At 55.0% G+C, this 21,773-nt stretch overlaps 1 protein-coding gene across 2 annotated transcripts; it reads right to left on the reverse strand.

Annotated features, from left to right (window-relative positions):
• Positions 1–692: 692 nt before the first annotated feature.
• Positions 693–19,827, reverse strand: PPARD (peroxisome proliferator activated receptor delta). Of its 2 annotated transcripts, none has more exons than XM_005142164.3 (8): positions 19,773–19,827; positions 15,919–16,008; positions 6,459–6,693; positions 5,677–5,828; positions 4,951–5,089; positions 4,180–4,382; positions 3,350–3,800; positions 693–2,401 (listed from the first exon to the last, which is right to left on the reverse strand). In XM_005142164.3, exons 3-8 carry the CDS (start codon positions 6,592–6,594, stop codon positions 2,154–2,156), a joined length of 1,329 nt encoding a protein of 442 aa, XP_005142221.1. In that variant the 5' UTR covers positions 6,595–6,693; positions 15,919–16,008; positions 19,773–19,827; the 3' UTR covers positions 693–2,153. The 2 variants fall into 2 exon arrangements, with proteins under 2 accessions (XP_005142221.1, XP_005142220.1); XM_005142163.3 differs by having other exon boundaries at positions 3,350–3,803.
• Positions 19,828–21,773: the final 1,946 nt, after the last annotated feature.

Consider the following 21,773-nt stretch of genomic DNA (forward strand, 5'->3'; position numbering starts at 1 on the left):
AGCTGAGCTCTGAGGCAGAAGCTGTTCCCTGGGAGGGTGCTGAGGCGCTGGCACAGGGTGCCCAGAGAAGCTGTGGCTGCCCCATCCCTGGCAGTGCTCAAGGCCAGGTTGGACACAGGGGCTTGGAGCAGCTGCTCCAGTGGAAGGGGTCCCTGCCCGTGGCAGGGGTTGGAGCTGGAGGAGCTTTCAGGTCCCTTCCAACTACAGCTCTACCATTTTCATAAAGGAAGGGCTGGGGCAATGGTTTTCCTGGGGGCACTCGAGGGGGCAGAGGGAAGCTGGGGGGTGGCAGCTGCTCCCCACAAACTCTTGGCTATTGAGACCTGACAAATCCTTAAAATCATGGCAAATCCATGGAAATCACAGCAAGTCCCACGGGAGCTGCTGCAAACCCTCCCAAAGGGCAGGTCCCCAAGGGGCCTGAGGGAAATCCCACACGGAAAGGCTGGATGCTAAAAAGGTTCTTAAATATTCAGATTTATTTAAAGTCAAGTCAGTTTGTGGACACTATTTATATTATTAAAAACACTTGGAGGTTGGTACTTCTAGCAAAAATATACATTTCAGTTTGAGGGGTGTTAATGCTGGCAAGGAGGGAAGAGGAAAAGGTTCCCCAGGTGACAAGCATGGGAGTCCCACGTCAGCCACGCTGAGGAGGACAAATCCAATGGGATCCATCCAGTGCCTCCCCCCAGAGGGCTTCAAAGTGCTTTAGAAACGGTCATTCATAACCCCCCTGTGAGGTAGGGAGGGGAAAGGGAAACTGAGGCACGACAGGAGCTGGGGGGCAGCAGCAGGGGCAGCTTTGGGGCCAGCCAGCCCTGGGATACAGGAGGGGACACCCAGAGCAACTCTTGGGGTTTTAAAGGAATTATTGCACCAGGGAAATCTGCTACCCTGAAGAGGAGGAAAATGAAATAAAACCGACTGATTTGCTCCCACAACCCCTCCTTGGGAATATCAGGATCACAATAAGGCTGCTCAGGACATATGGGACCACAAGCTGCAGGTGGGCAGGTCCCGAGAGGGACTGAGCCCTTCCTGGGGGTCAGGAAGCTCCTGTTCATCATGGGCTACCCACCCTTGGTCTCCCTGTTTATAAATCCTTGGCATTTCTACTGGTTTAGAGCTCCAAAGCTCTTTGCAACCAACACCACCTCATCCTTGTGCTCCTGCTGCGGGCAGAGAAGGGACAATCCAGCGCCCTTTCAGAGAGGGGAAACTGAGGCAGGGCAGTTAACAGGTCAATGCCCTTTCAGCATCACAAGCACTTTGGGCTGGCTGTGGCTCTCCCCTTACTGGTGTTTCTGAAGGCTTTGCTTGCTCGGGTACTGACAGGGAGCTCTGCTGCACAGCCCCCAGGCTGGGGAAGGGGCTGCAGAAGCCAGAAGCCCTGCACCTCACCCTGAGCAGCCCCAGGCCTTGCACAGGCTATCCCTGCAGGACTCCATCCTCTGCTCTGAAGGTGGATTCTGATGAGCCAAACCCACCTCCTCATCCCTCCATCTCACACAGAGGGCTGAGGAGCAGGATCCCTTTGAAGGAGCAGCACCAGGAGCAAGGGAAGGCAGAGATCACACAATCATCTGGGAGACAGGAACACGCCACACTCAGGGAAGGGGCAGCAGCTGAAGGTCTCTGCTAGGACCACAGCACCCACCTTCAAACACTCTGGCTTTTCTTTGGGATAGGGAGAAACATCCTTTCATTACACTGTCCCTCATGGCTCAGGACCACACCTTTGGAGTGCAACACAAAGATCAAGCCACATTGTCAGCTGTGGCTGGCCCCAGCAGATACCTGTACCACACTCGGGTGTCCTGAAGACCACAACATCTCCCACCATCCCCAGACTGCTGGAACCCCCCCCATGTAAACCGTGTGGTTGCTCCAAGGAGCAGCTGAAGAGCTGGGCTGTAGTAACGGAAACTGTAGCTTATGATTTGCCTTTGTACATTTGTTAGTGTGTTAACGGGAGCCCCTGGCCTAGCAGGAGGTGGCTGATGGCATCTCACCCTATGTACCGTACGTCAGGGTCACGTAGAAAAGTGTCCAGTAGAAGAAATGGAAGACGTGGGGGAAAAGGTTTTCTTTGTTTCTGTACAAAGAGTTTTGATGGGAATCATGGCTTCATTTGCATAAATAACAGGTCCTTAGTACATGTCCTTGTAGATCTCCTGCAGAAGAGGGTGCAGAGACGTCTCAGTCTCTGTCTTCTTGATCTTCTGCACGAGCTGGGCGTGCTCTGTCACCAGCTGCCGCAGGTCTGCCATCTTCTGCAGCAGCTTGGGGAACAGGTACTGGGCATCCGGGTGGTTGGACTGCAGGTGGAACTCCAGCGCCCGCAGGATGTTATCCTGGATCTCCTCCACTTGCTTCACGTTCATCAGGCCAGGGCGGTCTGTGGAGAGGAAGCTGCAGGGTTATGGTGTAGCCCTCCAAAGCACACGCTCCTCCTGGGAAAAGGGAGACGGGGACTGTAACCCACCCACCATGACTCCAACCTCATCAGGGGAAGTGTGCCCTCAGCCAACACATCCCACAGCAGCATACAAGGAGGTGCCACTTCTCACTGCTGCTCAGCATGACCAGCAGGCCAAAGGAAGGGATCCTGCCCATCTACTCTGCCCTTGTGAGACCCCACCTGCAGCACTGTGTACAGTTCTGGTGTCCCCAACATAAGAAGGACATGGAGCTGTTGGAACAAGTCAGGTGGTGCTGGAGCAGCTCCTGTATGGAGCCAGGCTGAGAACATTGGGGCTGTTCAGCCTGCAGCAGAGAAGCTGCGTGGAGACCTCAGAGCAGCTTCCAGTGTCTGAAGGGGGCTACAAGGATGCTGGAGAGGGGCTCTTCATCAGGGACTGCAGTGACAGGACAAGGGGTGATGGGTTCAGACTGAAACAGGGCAAGTTCAGGTTGGATCTAAGGCAGAAGCTGTTCCCTGTGAGGGTGCTGAGGCGCTGGCACAGGGTGCCCAGAGCAGCTGTGGCTGCCCCATCCCTGGCAGTGCTCAAGGCCAGGTTGGATGGAGCCTTGGGTGACACGGTCTGGTGTGAAGTGTCACTGCCTGTATCAGGGGTTGGAGCTGGATGATCTTAAGGTCCCTTCCAACCCAAACCCTTCTATGATTCTACACACCCTGCTCTCAGTTCAAGCTTGCCAGGCATCAACTGCTACGAAGAAATGTTGGGTTTGGAACTGTTGTGTTCTTCTGCCATCCCCCTAAGACACCCCTGGCTGATCTCTGGCACCTCTCAGCTGCAGCTCAGGTCCCGCAGCACACCCCAAACCACCTCTAAGTACAGGAGGACTCTTCTTGACACTTCCATGGCCAAGAGCACCCGCTCACCTCCGCACAGGATGATGGCAGCCACAAACAGGGACAGGTCACTGTCATCCAGCTCCAGCGCATTGAACTTCACTGCAAACTCAAACTTGGGCTCCATGATCTCGTTGAAGGGCTTGCGCAGGCTACGCAGGAACTCCCGGGTCACAAAGCCATTCCCATTGGCCACCAAGAGCCCATCCTTGTTCATGATAGAGGCCAGCATGGCAAAGATGGCCTCATGCACCCCGTATTTCAGCAGAGTCACTTGGTCATTCAAGTAGAGGCCTATGAAGCTGGGGATGCTCTTGGCAAACTCGGTGAGCTCCCGCACAGTCTCCACTGTGGTGCACTGGCAGCGGTAGAAGACGTGCACCCCAATCTCCTTGTAGGGGGGGATGCCGTTCACCAGCTGCTTCCACACCAGCCCTTTTTCTGCCTGCCACAAGGTGTCCATGTCATGGATCACAAAAGGCTGCTTGAAAAAGAAGCAAGCAGTTAGGAACACATTTATGGCCCTGCTCATTGAAGGGGGGTTGGACTAGATGGCCTCTGAAGGTCCCTTCCAACCCAAACTGTTCTATGATTCTACGGATGTGCTGCAGGGACTAGAGACACCTGCATTTGTCTGCCTGTCCCTTTGCTGTTCTCTTCCTGCTGGGGTGATCTGTACCCCCAGAGCAGCACAAGTCTGCAGAGGAACAGGAACTTGCCCAGCCAGGGGCAGGCTCTGTAGAGCCCATCTGGCTGCAGCTGGGAGCTGCTGCATGGGAACAGCCACAGCAGGATCCCCCAGAGCACAGCCCCCCGTGTTGGTCATGGCCAACCCTGCCTGCCCTGGGGAGGGAACTTACTGGGGTGCTGCTGGCCTTCCCGGTCAAGATACCTCTCGCCTTCTTTTTGGTCATGTTGAAGTTCTTCAGGTAGGCATTGTAGATGTGCTTGGAGAACGCCTTGAGGTCGGCCACCTGCGGGTTCTGGCAGCTGATCTCACTGGCTGTCAGTCCTGCCACCAGCTTCCTCTTCTCTGCCTCGGGCATGCGGCCAAAGCGGATTGCTGGGGAGCAACAGCAGCCGGTCAGGACAGTGGGGATGATCCCGGGGATGCAGCCAGGGAAGCAGCATCTGTTCTGCCACCACAGAAGCCTGCTGGTGAACACCAGCACGATGCTGCTCTGGGGATGCAGCTCCTCCAGCACTGACACCTTCATGAACCAGCTGTTACTGCTCCTGGTTACTCTTGCCAACACAGCCTCACACCAGCTCCCATCCCCACTCCTCTGGGCTCTCACACAAACCCCTCTGCCCACATAAACACCTTTACTTGCCCAGGAACAAGATGGTTACACCTGAAGCTTGGAAATCCCAGCACAGAAGAGCAATCTGTGCGTCCAGTTCCCTCTGGGCCAACCCATAAGGGAAAGCCACGTGCCACCAGCCAGCCTGCATGGTGGGGACAGACCACCCCTTCTTGTGGAGAAGGGGATGAAGAGTCAAAGGCTCGAAGCACTGTGTTTGAAAGACGATTCCCTTAGCAAGATGACAGCAATGGGCTAAAGCGAAGCCACATACAAACCGCTCACAGAAGGGCAGGTGCCCCCTTGGCACCCAGCAGTGACACTCACCATTATGTGACATTCCCAGCGAGAGGCATTTCTGGAAGCGGCAGTACTGGCACTTGTTCCTGTTCTTCTTCTGAATCTTGCAGCTCCTCTTGCACTTCTCATACTCCAGCTTCATGCGGATCGTCCGGCGGAAGAAACCCTGCAGGTGGGGGGCACAGAGGGGCACACAGAGCAGGGGGACGAGGGGAACAGCAGTGTTAGCACCTCTGGCTTGGGACAAGGGGGGGTTCAGGCGGGTGGGGATGAGCAGCCCTGGCTCTCTGACACAGGCAGAGTCTCCACCTCAAGGAGAGGTTGTGTGGTGGGAGAAAGGGCTGCAGAGGAAGGGCTCTGGGCTGGTGCTGGGAGCTGTGGGTGTGACTGTGCAGGCAGACAGGGATGCAGGGACAAGCGAGCCCCAGGCTGCAGGAATGTCTGGCAGGACCTGGGCCCAACGCAGCCCCACTGGCATCTGCTGTGGGGGAAAGAATTTCAGAGGTGCATCCAAGCTGTGGCCAGTGATCCCAGGGGGACACAGGGGCTTGGAGCAGCTGCTCCAGTGGAAGGGGTCCCTGCCCGTGGCAGGGGTTGGAGCTGGAGGAGCTTCAAGGTCCTTTCCAACCCAAACCATTCCATGGTTCTGTTTGTACAATCACCCACTCCTGCATCCCCATTCTGCTGCAAATCTGCTCCCTGAAGATACCGTGTCCCAGGGCCAAGCCTCTGCCTGGCCCAGCCCTCACTCACCTTGCAGCCCTCGCAGGCATGGACACCATAGTGAAACCCCGAGGCTCTGTCTCCGCAGACCCTGCACTCCACGCTGAGCGCTCCCAAAGCTGCCTCCTCGCAGCCCATCTGCAGTTGGTCCGACAGGGAGGGAGAGGAGCTCTGCGAGAGGTCTGCAAGCACACAGCAGGGTACATCCCCTGGGGCTGCAGCCACAGACCCAACTGGGGCTGCCAGCACTGTCCCACCCTGATGCTGGCATCGCAAGTGGGCAGTTAACACCTGAGATCAGGCACTGGCTGCAGGCAGATGCCAAGCACAGCACCAAAAGTGACCCCAGTGTGAGAGACATAACATCAATGCTGACTTCTCCCCTCTGGCATCCATGTCTAGGCAATGAAATCCAACCAGCACTGTTATAATCCCCAGCTGGCAGGCGGCTGGCACAGGGCTGCCCAGCTGGGATGTCCAGGGCTCTGCAGAAGCATCTTCAGTAGCAACAGATCTTCCCACTCCAGCCCCTACAATCAGTTTGCACTGGGGACTTCAAGAAGTAGCCAGGGAAGCATTCTCAGGCACCCTGGGTGTCCCCTCACATTACCTCCCTATCCTTTTAACCTCCATCTCCCAACTCTCTGTCAATGGCTGTGCAGTGACTGCACGGACAGAACTAAGCCTCTCTCTAAGCTAGAGCTCAATGCATCTTTTCACAAAGGGGAGAGATTAAAAACAAGCCACCAAAGTCCATTCAGGGGCAGGTCCTCTGCCCTTGCAGCTGAGCATGTGGACAGGGCTCCACTCACCTGTGTAGCTGCTCGAAGGCAGCGAGCTGTCTGGTCCTCCACTTGTGTCTGAGGCTCCGCCTGCCACCATCACTGCCTCTTCCTCTTCCTCCTCCTCTTCCCTGACCTCAGGTACTTCCTCCTGTAGTTGTTCCATAATTGATCACCCCTCAGTGCCAAGACTGCAATCGCTGTCATAGCTCTGGCATCATCCGCGTCTGTTCGAGATAGACCCTACCAGGCTGTTCCTGTTAGCCTGTGGGACAGAGAAGCAAGCACCCACTGAGCACCCCAGCAGCAGAGGAGTGTGGCACCACACCAGTCCCCCTCTGCTTTCCCTCCTTAAGCCAGGGAGACAAGCAGGACCTTTAGAGGCCACTTTACACCCTGGTATAAACACTCTGCAAGGCTCAAGGAAGCAGAAGCTCACTGGAGCTGTATTTAAAGCCCAGCAGACAAAGCCCAGAGCACGAACCAGCCCAGGCATCATGCAGGGACTTGCAGGTCCCACAGCAGGAACACTGCCCCAGACAATGTGGCCCTGAGCAGCCAGCACCCTGGGTGGCACAGTGGGAGCTGAGGCCAGGTCTGACAGCACCAACACCACCACAAGGATTCAGGTAGGGCTGCCTCTACCCTCCACCCCAGAGCTTGGAGGGAGGGCAGCAGCCGACCAGGGCAGAGCAGCTCCATGCCCACGGGTGGGAGATGCTGGTAGAGCCAGGCTCAGTTAGGAGCAGACAGTGGCTGAGAGCCCCTGGCCTGTGTGAGCCATCTGCAAGCCTGATGCTTCCTGTCACGCTCCTTCCCATTCCAGCGCTGCCAGTTCCACCAGTTGTGTTTATTCCCACTTGTCGTGTTGTAACTGGCCTCAGCTCCTGTGCCAAGAGCTGGGTTCAACGTGTTGCTGCTGCTCCGAGCAGCTGCTGGGCTGTGCTCAAGCAGTGTGATCACAGCAGCCACACAATCCAGCCTGTGTCCCGATCCCAGGTTTCCTGTGGGAGGAGCAGCCCCGTCCCCCCTCCTGCACGCTTCCGCTCCTTGTTTGCCTTAGTCCATCCCAAACAGCCCACAGAAAACTTGAGCTGTGTGAATGGTGCAGCCCCAGTTCCCATCTCCCTCCTATGGCTCCATGCTGGGTCCTGCCTGAGCATCCACCTCATGCCTCAACATCCCAGTGCTCATTTACCTCCAGATCTTGGTTCCTAAACTGACTCTTGCTTGAATCTTAAGCCCAGTTTATGTACAGTTGCATCCAGTTCCTTAAAGGAGCCATTTTTAAGTGGAGAAATAGCCACTGAAATCCGTCTTCCACCAGGAAAGCCTCAATTTGCACGAGTTAAACCGATGCAGCATCGAGCCCACAGCAGAGGGGAATGAGTAACCTACTCACAAGGAACTTGCACAACATCAACCTCCAAGCACCAGGATGCTCTGTGGCCCCTGCCCAAGCCAACACCACAGCACTGGGCTTGATGGGGGATAGAAGTGACCCCAGACCAGCAGACCCTCACACTGGCACTTTGAGCCACAGCCAGCTCCTTGGGTTCACTGGGAAGCCATCAGCAAAACCTGCAAGCAGGAGGCTGAATGCAAAACTGTCACAAAGCCAGGACACAGCTCACCTCTGGAGCCTGGGTCTCCTGCAGGACAGGGAGCTTTGCTCTTCCCCTCCGCACTGGGAACTCCAGCTGCAGGGCAGATGGCTTTGTGTCCAGGAGGGGTCTGCCAGAGGCAGCCAGCAAGCCCCTCAGAGCAGGAGCAGGCAGAGGGTGCTCGGACAAGAGCAGAGCACTCCCTCCCCATGCCTGCACAAGAGCACTGAGGGACCATTGAAGGGCTGTGTTATCCTTGGCCTCCACTCACACATCCCACATGGTGGGACATGGCACACGGGCAGGAAAAGCTATTCATGGGAGACAGAGGGAAACGAGCTCCATGGGTTTGAAGGCTATATATAAATGAAGGTACAAACATCAGGAAAATGCTTGTGCCTGGAAGAGCAGTTAGTGAGGGAAGCTTGTGGCTGGAGAAACGAGGCTACAGTGGAAAATACAGCCTGCAGCAGCTCCACGAGCTCCTCAGCAGCTCTCTTTTGTCTCTGGCATCCAGCACAGGCCACTTGCTGTAAGCACAGTGCAGAGGCTTCACCCCAATTGCCACTGGAACAAGGTGGACACAGCACTTCAGCAGCATCCCTGGCACACTGTCCTGCATCCGCCTGACCTGCTCAGGGCTCTGTGCTCCCCAGGGTGGCAGCAGAGTCTGCAACCCACAGCTTACACTGCCAAACCCACCAACCTGGGCTGGGGTTGGTGTGGCTGGAGATGGGTGTGCAGCCAGAGAGGGGGAAGAGCGAGGGTGGGATGTTCACAGAGGGCAAGGCCAGGATCCTGCTGACTCCCCATGTAAATACAGCATTAGGGGAAAGATGAAGGTTTGGATCCCACCCTTTGAGAGCAGACAGAGCCAGAGAGAGAAAAGCTTCTCCCAGAAGGCTCTGAATGTATTGTTTTAGTATCTCCTTGCAGGCCAAGAGAGCAGGGGCCTGGCCAGAGGGAAGCTGTGAGCACTGTTTGCACACCTGCCTTTCCCTCAGCCATTCCCCTGTTTTCTAAACACACACAGAGGGAGGGGAGAGGGAAAACGGGATTGCTTCCACTCAGGAGGCTGCACCCCTGCCTTGGGGCCAAGGCAGTCACCGCCCGGGTGAGAGGCAGGGCACAGGCTGGGCCTGCACTCCAGCAGGGGCAGCACATTGAGGCTGTGGGGCTGTGCTGGGGTTTCACACATGCTCCTGTCACAGCCCTGCATCCTTGTGGGATGGTGCTGGGGAGAGCAGAGGATGGCCAAAGGCCCATCTCAGCCCCAGGACCTCTCCATCCACTCGGTGCCTTCGCATCCAGCTGCAGAGCAGTCTGTCTCCTCCCCTTGGCTGAAATGCACCAGCCAGAGCACAGCCACCTCCTTTTCCTGTTCAGCAGCTGTTACAGAGCAGTGATGGAAAGAGGATGGAAACACGGCCACAGAACGTGAATTCCTTCCTAAGCTTCTCTGGAGAACCCAGCAAAGCTGTTTCCTCTTCCACGGGATGGAAATGAGCAAGAGGGCAATCATCTTGTTACTTGCTCTGCCCTTGCCTCAATCCCCATTCCAAGGAGCTTTGGTAAGCCTGGCACCCTCCTGGGAGCCGGCAGCAGAGGGGTTGTTTGCTGGCTCTGGGCTTGGGCAGATGCCTGCTCCCACACTACAAACAGCACTACACCAGGTTTATCTTCACTAGAAGCAGGAGCTGGCACGTATGCCAAGCTAAATCATGCAGCAGGAATGGGGGAGAGACATGGCACAAGTGGAGCAGGAAAGAAACCAGGTTTCTCAGCAGTGTTCTGCTCCCAGTGCAGTGTCACAAGACAGGGATGTGTTTTAACACAGACACTCAGGTGCTGGCAGCCAGACAGCTGCAGAGCAAGAGCAAGGAAGTGCTTGTAATTAGGAAGATCTCATCTTTAACCCAAATGTAGTTTCACTGTTGGTGAGCTCAAACAATAGGTGATTTTGGTGTGCTCACTGGTCAGGACACATGCTCCCATTCCCCTCCAAGAGACATCCATTTGTTTCCTATATGTTTACCCAGCTGGGATTGCCCAAGTCCCCACTGCGATCTGGAGGATCATCCAGTATAAAATCCCACCCTGGAAGATGGGAGTTTCCAGGCAAAGTGCCAAAGAAAAAGTCCAAAGCTCCTTAGGGCCAAGTCACAGAGCTGACCTGCTCAAAGCAGTTGTTAAGTTACTGGAAAAGAGGTCACCAGGAACTGCAAAGGGAACCAGTTTACCGCAGGAGCACTTCCAGCCTGCGTTTGTCATCCTCTGCATTGGAGTTATAGCCAAATTCCCAGTCAACAGAATTGAATCCCTTTGGAAGGGGCAAGACGAGAACACAGCCCTCTGTACGCTTCCCGTGACGCACAGCGCATCACGAATCCAGGTGCTGATCCAGGCCAGGATGCTGGGGGCTGCCTGGGCACAAACTGCTCATGTTCAGCTCCATCACTCAGCACCCCACGTCTTTCTCCATAAGCAGCTTTCCAGGCACTCTTCCCAAAGCCCGGAGCACTGTTCGAGTTGTTGAAGTAACATGCAGAAGAAATAAACTCTTAGAGCCAGCAATGAAGAGCCCTTCCATGTGCTCCTGGTCAGTGTGGACAGTCAGGGCCAGACTCTCCCCATGAAGCATCAGCTCAGGCACTGTACCATGCCCCAGCCCAGTGCCATGATGTTCTCCACAGTGCTGAATGCATTTCACCAAGCACAAGCCCTGAAGACTGAGCAGCAGGGTGCTGCCAGAGCTGCTATTGCCCTCTTGCTGCTCAGGGAACTCAGGAACATGTGACAGAGGGTGCAGGAGGTTCCCTCACTTGCCCTGAGCAGCCAGAATGAATCACACATCTACCACATGTTTTAACTCACCCACTTCCTGGACACTGAATGGAAAACAAAGCTTACAAAGGTTACAAAACTTGCTGATCCTTCTCTTCTCGCACCACAATTGCTGCTGTCCACAAAACCAGATCACAGTAGTTTGCTCCAAAAGAACTCTCTGCTTTCTTGCCTGTGCTGAGTTTCTTCAGAAAGCAAGAGGTATGGTAAAACCAGAAGCAAATCAAGCTTTGGGCAAGGAATTCATGTGCAGAAGGGAGTCTGTCAGGCTGCTCTGCTCTTTAATTCATCCTCCAGAAGCTGCAGGTTCCAGCAGCTCCATAGATGTGCTCAGAATCTGGGAGAGGGTCAATGCTTTCACAGGAATCATCCTTACACCTTCCCATTGGAGGGAATCCCTGCTCTCTTCACTCTCTGAGCAGCTCTGTAGCTGCCTTTAGCAGAAGGGTAAGAGCATGGTGGGAGGTGACAGGCTGAGCAGCTGCCAGCTCTTCTCTGCAGTCCCTCTTCATGACCTCTAGCAAATTCCATCAATCCCAAAACCTCCATTTCCTTCCTCATCATTAAAATCCCCAACAACCCAAACCCCACCCCCAAAATAACCAAGCCCAGGACTTTGAGTGCTTCCTTCCTGACGCTGCATTAGCTCACAGTGATCATGTTTTGGATCCATCAGTGCCAAGTGTCATTGTTCCTGCTCTATGGGTTTTGACACCTGTCTGCAGTCACGCTCCCAAGCGTGGCCCAGCTCAGCTCAGCACCCTGCTCACGACCCCCTTCTCCTGCTGTACGTTCCTATACGGAGCGTTGCCAGGATTAAATAAACCAGCACATCTCCTCCTGGCTATTGCTGACCAGTATCTCTGGTTTGCTGTCAGCTCAGAACACCCAGAACATCCCTGGGCAGGAGGGGAGCATGGGTCTGACCTGCTGGAACAAGGGCCACAGCCAGGAGACAAGCAGGTACCAGAAAGGTGACACCACCAGGGCTGCTCAGAGCTGGAAACTCATTGAAGTGCTGCTATTTGAGAAGATTATCAAGTCTGGTAGGGAGAAAGGCTCATTCCACTGCATCCCAGCAGTGCACTGGCTTCACAGCAGAGGTGGCTGGGAAGCCCTGGCAATGCTTTGGGAACAGGCTTGCAAACAGCATACATGGAGCTGGCAGAGAAGCACAGAGCAGCTTGTATGGGACTGCAGTGATGATCAAGGGTCTAAAGGGACTCTTGGACCCACAGACCTTGCTCCCATCTGGTAGGGACCCATCAACCCTATGGCCCCTATTTATGTTCTTTCAGCAGACTCTGCTGCTGTCCCACAAGTGCCAGCTTTCACATTCCTGTCTCTGCAAGCGCCACAGAAGCTGTCTGGGATATATTCCCTTTACCATCCCAAAGGAGAGGGGGTTGGCAGCTCAGAGAACTCCCCACACCACTGTAAGCTGATACTTTCCACAACTTCTTGCAGTCTCCTCACACTTTACTCCGGGGCACTCTTTGCTTACAGACCCCTTGTCCTGAACCTGAGCAGGACACGGGGAAAGATCTGGTTTCAGGAACATCAGTAATTATAGAACAGGGCTGACGAGGGAGGAGCTCATGGGAACAGCAACACCACTTCCCAAGGCAAACAGTGGGCACAGGCTGTTACAGACTGAGCACCATTTCAATGGAAAAACCAGGAAAGCAGCGAGTGGAACAAGTGCGAACGGGAGCAGTGCTGGCAGTGAGCAAGGCCATCAGTTGGCAGTGCTGCAGGCACCAGGAAACATGCTGTTTTTCCCCAGAGAGTGTCACCAGGACACCAGCAAGTGTCACCCCAGTGTCTGGATGGGGCAATCAGCTCCCCAGAAAAGCAATGAAGGGTAGAAAAGTAGCAGCCGGCCAATACATCCCTCTGGATCATATACATGTGTGTGCAGGCTGCTGTCTGGGGCCAAATACCCAGTAAGGTTTACTGTTAGGCTTCCAGTGCTCCCAGATATAGGAAAACACCCACAAAATCAGTAGCAAGACAACTTCTCTGCCAACTGTGTGCCAACCCCAGAGAACATCATATTAACCTTGTTACCCAAACTAGTTCAACACCCTCTTAGGGAACTACAGGGGAATGATGTTTCCCGACTATTTTTGGCTACATTCACACAACCAGAGCTGACTGCAGGAGGTTTCCCTGTGTTTTCAGCAGCGATCCAAGCAGCAGTCATGTCAGCAGCATCCTGCCAAGACTCCTCTGCCAGTTACAGGATCACAGTGTGCTCTGATCATTTGGATTTCCACCTCTTCAGAGGATCACAGTGTGCCCAGCTGGATTTCCACCTCAGGCCCCAGACCCCAAACATGTGAGCAAAGCATCAGCATCTTTTACAATACCCTCATGTCTTTGGCATCATCTTGGGGGTACAGATAGAGCAGCTGAAGTACACAGCCAACAACAACCACTTCCTAACACAACCAGGTCAACCAGCTCCTGGGAGCTCATCGGGTTCCAACAGCTCTAGCTCATGCTCATCAATGACCCTTTTCCAGAGATTCCCATGTCCTTATGTCCCACAACACGCCAGAGTCATGAGAACCCACTGACCATCAGCCCTCATGGGTTTAACAGCTTTCAAGGTCCAACAGCTCCAGCAGAATCCATAGAAACAAGGTGAAAAGCAGGTTTAGGCATTTTCAGAAATATTCCAGACTGGCATTAAGGTGGAATTAAGAGTTGCTTTAAAAGAAAACAAATGTCTGTAAGAAATGGGGCAGGACAGGATTTTGAGGCTCCCATCACTGAGGTGGCTGCACAAAACACTGCTTAGTTTGAAGCCTCTTTGGCCTGACCAAGCCCTTCCTAATGAGACATTCATTAGTAAAATTTGTCTTAACAGACCATCAAATAAATGCTTCCCTATCAGCTTAGGTAAGAAAGCTTATCTGCTATTCTGAACCACCAGAACTGTTCCCTGTCTCCATTCCACATCTCTATTATGGGGTTGAATGTGCATGTTCTGGTTTTTGCTATTCCAAGTTCCAGTTCCCAGACTAGGGCAAACCAGAAAATGCAATATGAGAGCAACAGTTATGGTTAGCACAGACATTATCTGGCTGTTGCTCTCCACAAGCCTCAGACACGTGCTCTGGCTTGACCCAGCACCACAAGAAGTGTTTGTGCTTCTGTCTCCTCCTCCCCAGTCAGGATTCCCTGCAAACCACAGCCTGCACAAACCCCAAAACTTTGAGCAGAACCTGGCCAAGGGGATCCCTGGAAAGCACCTCAACACACACTCTGGAACCCTTTGTGAAGCCAGTTTGAAAGATCTGACTCAATGGATCTTAGATGTGCACAAGCTCTTGGAGGACACACATCTTCCAGATGCTATAATCCTAGCAAGGAATATTAGAGCATTTCGAGATTTCATCCTGAAAGTAAGATACATCCCATGTCAGTTCTGCTCTAAACCCTTCTTGCAACCAAGAAGGGCTCCAATGAATCCTGAGCTGGGCTCACTGGAGGGCTCCAATGAATGTCCAAAGTATTCATTCTGGAGAAGATGCCTTAACCAAGAGGCTTCATATTGGCATCAATTGTTCCACTCTAAACCCAGCTTTGTGAAAGTAATTTCTAAGGTATTCTGCCAATGCAAGCACATTTCAGAGTATAAAACTAAATAAAAGTTCTACAGAAAAAAAATCTTACTTGTACTGCTGTGGAAATCACTTCTGCTTGTCTGGACTTCCCCAGAGTCCCCAAGATTATTGCAGGGATAAGCAGTGTATCTCTCAATGGTGACACCTCTAGAAAAGCAGAGATTTCTCTGCAGCCCCTGATGAGGAAGCAGCTACACAGCCTGAGCAAACCTGTGGCTATGAGCATCGGCAGCTGTTCCTGCTATAAAGCAAAAGAGCCAATACAGATCACAGAATAAACCAACATCTCCCAGATCTCAGTCAGGACAAGCCAGGCTGGGTCCTGGCAGCAGCTTTCTACCTTTTGGACAGAACCACTGTAACAGCATCTCACCCAGCTAAAAATCATTAATGTGTCAGGTCCTGCTGCTCACAGGAGCCCAGGAGTCTCTTGTAGTTCTGATTCCTGTGGCTAAAAGAACATTTGCAGATTTCCAGTTCATAACTCAACAGCTACAGACAAAATATTACCAAAAGGCAACAAGATGTGCTGTACAAAGATATATACTTGTCAACAGGCAAAATGCTGGAGAGACAGAGACCATTAACATCAGTACGCAGCTCTGTACAACAGTGCTCTCCTGATCAGCAAAGCCTCATGTGGCTTATTACAAAATCCTCTCCACATGCTGCAAAGATCCTTGGAAGTCCATGTCTCGAATGCCAGAACAGAGACAGCACAACAGCTGCACCAACCTGACACGAAAAACCACATCTCTGTCCAGCCAAACACCTTACATGTGTGTTGCAGCAAAAGTAAATCCCCCCCTCCCTACACACAGACAGCCACAGCACCATTAGAGACTACATGCAGCATAGGGGTGCAAGGTGACGGCAGTGAAGACTTTTGGGCATCATTTCAGGGGTCTGTGGGCAGGACAATGTCCACCCGAGGCTGTGCTGACTGCCTCCTCAAACTCCCTGTCCCAGCTCTGCAGTAACCTGCTCAGCTTTGGCAGAGTAAGGTGATAGACAGTATCAGCACTGCTGCCAGATCACATGTCTGGATCGGGAGGTTACCCAAACGCAGTCCCTGATCTCATGTGTCCTCTCCCATCTACAACAGCCACCTTCAGTCATAAAAATCAGTGAAATAACCACATATTAGGTCACTGTACTTTGACAGTAACATTTGGCTTAGAAGAACAGGATTAGACTATGATACTCACAGCATACTCCTAAGTGTAATCCATTAAAACTGCATTCAAAACTGAGCAAAAATAAGGCATAAAGTTTAACTTTAAAAAACCAAGTTTAAGCTCATGGACAAGCTGAAAGCAAGCTGCACTTCCCAGACTCTTCCCTTTCCCAAGTTTTTAAAAACACAGATAGGATAAATGCTTTGGTAGATGGAAGGGAAAGGGTTACCTCTCCGGAGCCGCTGTCCCCTGTCTGTCTGTCGCTGAAAGCCACTCTTCAGTTACCATGTCAGCATAGAGAGCTGAAGACTGAAGCAATCTGCAAGAGAACACAAGGGGAATTTGCAGGGCTGTGCTGAAGGCCAGATATTTATGCTGCTGGAAGAACTGGGCTGGATCCAACAACAGCTCCACAATTTAAACACACGCTCCCTCTACCGCATGCTGAAACCATAGGCTGGGGTCAGCGTCTCCTGGAGCTCCAACAGCTTCTGTGAGCAGGGGAGAGAGCCAGCCCCAACCCTTCACCAGGCTTTGAACACCTTTGCCTTAGGTCAGAGGCCAGTGACCTGCAGTTTTTATGACGATGCATGAAGCAGATGCTAGAAAAAGGCGTGTGTGGTGGCTGGAAGGTGGTTTGTTTGCTCAGTTTGCTTAATCCACCCTTAAAAGGCTGCCAGAAAGTTACTGCTGCTTTAAACTTCCTTCTCAGCGGCTGACATTTGAGGATTTGACAGAGTTCATCCACTCTTCTTGGTTTTCCTGGTAACTTTGCAAATAGCCTGAGAATTTCAGGCTCAGGAGAGCATCAAGAGACCAAGGCTGGGGAGAAAAAACTGGCTTGTGATGCTCTGAACTAGAGGACTCGGAGAAAATGCGCTCTATTTTTAGACACAGTTATGCAGACTAACTGGACTAACATATTAAATAAAGATGTTGTGAACATGATGCTACTTGAACCCTTGTACCCTGCCTGACATTACCCAAGCTTAGTGGCTCCTCCCACCCAATGGAAAAGCCCCTTTCGGGACTGCTACCTCCAACACAGCATGATGCACAAAGCAGCGGAACACTGATCTGAACCCAGCAAGAGAGATGCCTCAGCAGGCAAGGGAGTCAAGTTCGGGGCAGAGAGTGAACACCACAACCTCTGCACACCCTCCTGGGTCTGACACAGCTCCCACACCTGCTCAGAAGAGGACGGAAAGAGGAAGTAAATTCCCTGCCCCAAAAGCTGAGGCTCCCAGCACACCAGCGTGAGCGTGGAGTGTTTCCTACACCACCGACAGCCCAGGTATGGCCAGGGGAGGGTGTGAGGGTGAGAACCACAAAAATAAGCCCAGTACTTTGCACTGGAGCATCATTTGCATGAGGATGGCTCTTTCTTGTGATCAGTGATAAAATCACAGCTCCCACCTTGAAGAGAGTGTTTGTCCTGGTAGGCAAACACTTCTCTACCTGGTAGGTAGAGCATGATTGCCCTGGGTTTGCAGTAAGAGAGTTGTAGCCCTGGGTTTATGGGCAGAGAAGAGCATGGTTGTGCCGGCTTTACAGGGCAGAGGGGCTGAGCCCTGAGCCACCAGAAGCCTGCCCAAAGGTCACCTGGGGAGGGAACACAGATCCAGCACCCAGCTCTCTGCTTTAATGAGGGCCATAAACCCACACACAGAAGCTTCACTTTCACAGCAGCATGCTAAAGCTACAGCAGGGTCCTTCCCAAAACAGAAGATGGTTTTTCTAAGCACCCGAAGTTTTTCTTTAACCTTCCTGGTGAGAGACAGTAATAAAGTCTTTACAACCCGTTGGCACACCAGGAGTGTGCTTTCTGCCTCTGCACCAGCAAGAAAGCCTGTCCCTGATTCAGGAACAAAGTGAACCGTTGACACTGTCAAGGAAGGCATGGATCACATGCTGGGAGTGCACAAATCACACCCTGAGCTCTCTCCCATCACAGAGCAGAGCATTGGAACTAAATTACTGGCTCACCTTGTCCTGCTCACAGCTCACTGCCAGGGCATGCCCCATCACCACCACACACAAGGCGATACTTGCACCAGCTCAGCAGGGTGCAGAGGGAACCTGCCAGCACATCCCTCCTGAACGCTTCCTCTTGTATCCATCCCTGGCTGACACATCACACAGTCACAGAGAAAACTCCCATCTCAGCACAGCCTGGGGCATGTTTGCACCAGGAGGAGAAAGGGATTTTCCACTGAAGGCAGCCATGGAGATTGCACAGAGAGAGATGGCAGGAGGAGTAGAAATGGGATGTGGGCTGCTCAAACCAGGTCACCGGTTCAAGAGATCAACACTGCTCCCAGCCTTCAGACTCCCACCACCACTGCATCCTCTTTCCATGCTCAGGTCCCTCTGTATCACCATGATGGACAATACCCAGACCCTATGTCACACCCAAACCCCACTCTGCTCACCCCCAGCTTTCCCAAGACAGGAGGGCTGAAGAGACCGATTCCTGCCCACAGACAGGACTGCCATTTGTGTGCAAGGGGCCTCCCAGCACAGCTGTCAAAGGAGAGGGTGGCCAAGGCTCAGTAAGTTACACCCAGACGCTGTTTACAGCCCTGCAGATACAATACAGCCGGTGACAGATACTTAGGGAAAAGCATAGATGGGATCACCACAGCAGGGGAGTACTCTCTCCTGCCTTGCTGACAAGCTGCACCTTCAGCTGTCTTTCCTCTCTGTGCCTTGAGTTTCCATCCAGGGACACTAAAACACACCCACCTTGTAAACAGGTTTTGAACTTTAATTCACTGGCTTCTCTAAGTAGGTTGGAGGCTTTCTGATCATATCATTCTATGATCATAGAATAAGGCTTTTAAACATCACCTGAGCAGCAGTCAGTGCACACAAAGGTCAAGTGTAGCAAGGTCAGGAGGCCTTTTGACCAGCTGGAGAAGGGGAAGTCAAAACTCATCTGGTGAGGAACAGTTCAATGTAACAACAGAACCATGGCAGGGGGTTGGAACTAGATGATCTTAGGGTCCTTTCCAAACCTAACTAGTCCATATTCCATGATCCTAGTTGGCTATAAACAGAGCTTGGAGCTAGCCAACAAGGAAGGGAAAACTGTAACAGGTTGGTAGGACAGAACAGGAGAGTACCATGAAAAAGAATAAGTCTCCTGCTCCAAATCCTACCACCTACTTCTGCATGCTCCTTCACCTAAGGTTTTTTACCAGTGCTTTTAAAGGTAATTAAGAGTTACACTCAACTCAGCCAGCATGCAGGTACCACCTTCCTGCACTCAGTGTTCACTATGCAGTGCTATGAGTGTCCACAGCATGGGACAAGCGACCTCATGCAGAAGTCTCAGGTGCTTCAGAGCCACAATTTAATAGTGCAGCATGAGCCTTACTTTATAGGTGGAAAAAATGATGGCAGAAGCAGTAAACATGTTTGATCTGGGGTCTCAGGGAAAGCAGCAGCACAGAGTGGAGATATGAGGCATAAGAAAAGGATTCTCAGATCCTTTCTCCCCAAGCCACCCCTTGCCTGATGCACCACTGATGTGTCATCCTGACCCTTGTGCTTCTCCTCCTTCCTGCCCCACACCCCAGCACTGCCCCTCACTGGCACCCTAAACCCCCTGGGTAATCCTGCCCCTGCCACCCCACCCCTGGGGCAGAAGAAAGGCAGACTGCCCCCTCCTGTCCCCCCACAGCCTCCCCTGCGAGCCCCGTCCCCCGCTTCTGCCCCGTCATCACCACCCCACAGCTCAGCTGCCCCTCTGCCCCACACCCGCCCTCCTCCCTGCGGCCAGTGCCCCACAACCCCCGGCCCTGTCCTCCCCTCACGCCCCTGGCCACACTGCCCCACACCCCCTGGACCGCACATACCCTACCCCAACTGCCCTACAGCCCACAGCCCCCACACACCTCCACCTCCACCCCCACACGTCCTGTCCCCACCGCCCCATAACTCCTTAACCTTGTCCCATACACCCCTGGACCCCACACATCTCTACCTCCACTGCCCCATAAGGCCCCCTCATGCCCCTGTCGCCCCTGTCCCCCCTGACCCACACCGGACCCACACCCCTGCCCCCCAGGCCCCGCTCACCTCCGCCGCCGGACCCGGCCGGGCCCGAACCCGCTCCCCTCACGGCCACCCCCCCCCCGCCCCTCAACCCCTGACGTCACCGCGCCCGCCCTGACGCCACCGCGCCCCCAGCGCCGCTCAGCCAATGGCGGCCGTCGGCGGGTCCTTACGGCATCACCACGGCAACGGCGCACGCCCGCCCCTCCCGGCGGCGCCCCCTGGCGGGCACGGACCGCACTCCCCCCCGCTCGGCCTCCAGGGAGGGGCGGGGGCGGCGCAAGATGGCGGCGGTGGCAGCGGGAGGGGCTCTGGGAGCATCCGGTGCCGGCGCTGCCCAGGGCACCCCTAACCCATGGCACTGAGGCCTCGTCTCCGCTGTGTGAGCACTTGCAGGGCCAGTGCCTGCAGCCCTGCCCTGGGCAGCCTGTTCCAATGCCTGAGCACCCTGTGAGCTGCTGAGGCAACGCTCTGCTGCCCCCCCTGCTGCCCCCCCTGCTGCCCCCCTGCTGCCTCCCTGCTGCCCTCCTGCTGCCCTCCTGCTGCTCTCCTGCTGCCCTCCTGCTGCCTCCCTGCTGCCCTCCTGCTGCCCCCCTGCTGCCCTCCTGCTGCCCTCCCTGCTGCCCTCCTGCTGCCCCCCTGCTGCCTCCCTGCTGCCCTCCTGCTGCCCTCCTGCTGCTCTCCTGCTGCCCTCCTGCTGCCTCCCTGCTGCCCTCCTGCTGCTCTCCTGCTGCCCTCCTGCTGCCTCCCTGCTGCCCTCCTGCTGCCTCCCTGCTGCCCTCCTGCTGCCCCCCTGCTGCCCTCCTGCTGCCCTCCCTGCTGCCCTCCTGCTGCCTCCCTGCTGCCCTCCCTGCTGCCCTCACTGCTGCCCTCCTGCTGCCCTCCTGCTGCCCCCCCTGCTGCCTCCCTGCTGCCCTCCTGCTGCCCCCCCTGCTGCCCTCCCTGCTGCCCTCCTGCTGCCCCCCCTGCTGCCTCCCTGCTGCCCTCCTGCTGCCCCCCCTGCTGCCCTCCTGCTGCCCCCCCTGCTGCCCTCCTGCTGCCCTCCTGCTGCCCTCCTGCTGCCCCCCTGCTGCCCTCCTGCTGCCCTCACTGCTGCCCTCACTGCTGCCCTCACTGCTGCCCTCCCTGCTGCCTCCCTGCTGTCCCCCTGCTGCCTCCCTGCTGCCCTCCCTGCTGCTCTCCTGCTGCCTCCCTGCTGTCCCCCTGCTGCCCTCCTGCTGCCCTCACTGCTGCCCTCACTGCTGCCCTCCCTGCTGCCCTCCTGCTGCCCCCCCTGCTGCCCCCCTGCTGCCCTCCCTGCTGCCCTCCCTGCTGCTCTCCTGCTGCCTCCCTGCTGCCTCCCTGCTGCCCTCCTGCTGCCCTCACTGCTGCTCTCCTGCTGCCTCCCTGCTGCCCTCCTGCTGCCCCCCTGCTGCCCTCACTGCTGCCCTCCCTGCTGCTCTCCTGCTGCCCTCACTGCTGCCCTCCTGCTGCCCCCCTGCTGCCCTCCCTGCTGCTCTCCTGCTGCCTCCCTGCTGCCCTCCTGCTGCCTCCCTGCTGTCCCCCTGCTGCCCTCACTGCTGCCCTCCCTGCTGCCCTCCCTGCTGCTCTCCTGCTGCCTCTCTGCTGCCCCCCCTGCTGCCTCCCTGCTGCCCCCCTGCTGTCCCCCTGCTGCCCTCCTGCTGTCCCCCTGCTGCCCTCCTGCTGCCCTCCTGCTGCCCTCCTGCTGCCCTCACTGCTGCCCTCCTGCTGCCCTCCTGCTGCCCTCCTGCTGCCCTCCCTGCTGCCCTCCTGCTGCCCCCCTGCTGTCCCCCTGCTGCCCTCACTGCTGCCCTCCTGCTGCCCTCACTGCTGCCCTCCTGCTGCCCTCCCTGCTGCCCTCCTGCTGCCCCCCTGCTGCCCCCCTGTTGCCCTCACTGCTGCCCTCCTGCTGCCCTCCTGCTGCCCTCCTGCTGCCCCCCTGCTGCCCTCCTGCTGTCCCTCTGCTGCCCTCCCTGTTGCCCTCCTGCTGCCCTCACTGCTGCCCTCCTGCTGCCCCCCTGCTGC

Source organism: Melopsittacus undulatus, chromosome 16, assembly GCF_012275295.1.
Source record: "Melopsittacus undulatus isolate bMelUnd1 chromosome 16, bMelUnd1.mat.Z, whole genome shotgun sequence".
Lineage (NCBI taxonomy): Eukaryota > Metazoa > Chordata > Aves > Psittaciformes > Psittaculidae > Melopsittacus > Melopsittacus undulatus.

Bases quoted from the DNA above. Each gene is read 5' to 3' on its own strand.
- PPARD (XM_005142163.3), bottom strand. From the start codon at position 6,594: ATGGAACAACTACAGGAGGAAGTACCTGAGGTCAGGGAAGAGGAGGAG. The intron at 5,090-5,676 runs GTGAGTGAGGGC...CCCCACCTGCAG, and splicing joins ATGCCTGCGAGGGCTGCAAG to GGTTTCTTCCGCCGGACGAT. The intron at 4,383-4,950 runs GTGAGTGTCACT...GTTGCTCCCCAG, and splicing joins GCTGGGAATGTCACATAATG to CAATCCGCTTTGGCCGCATG.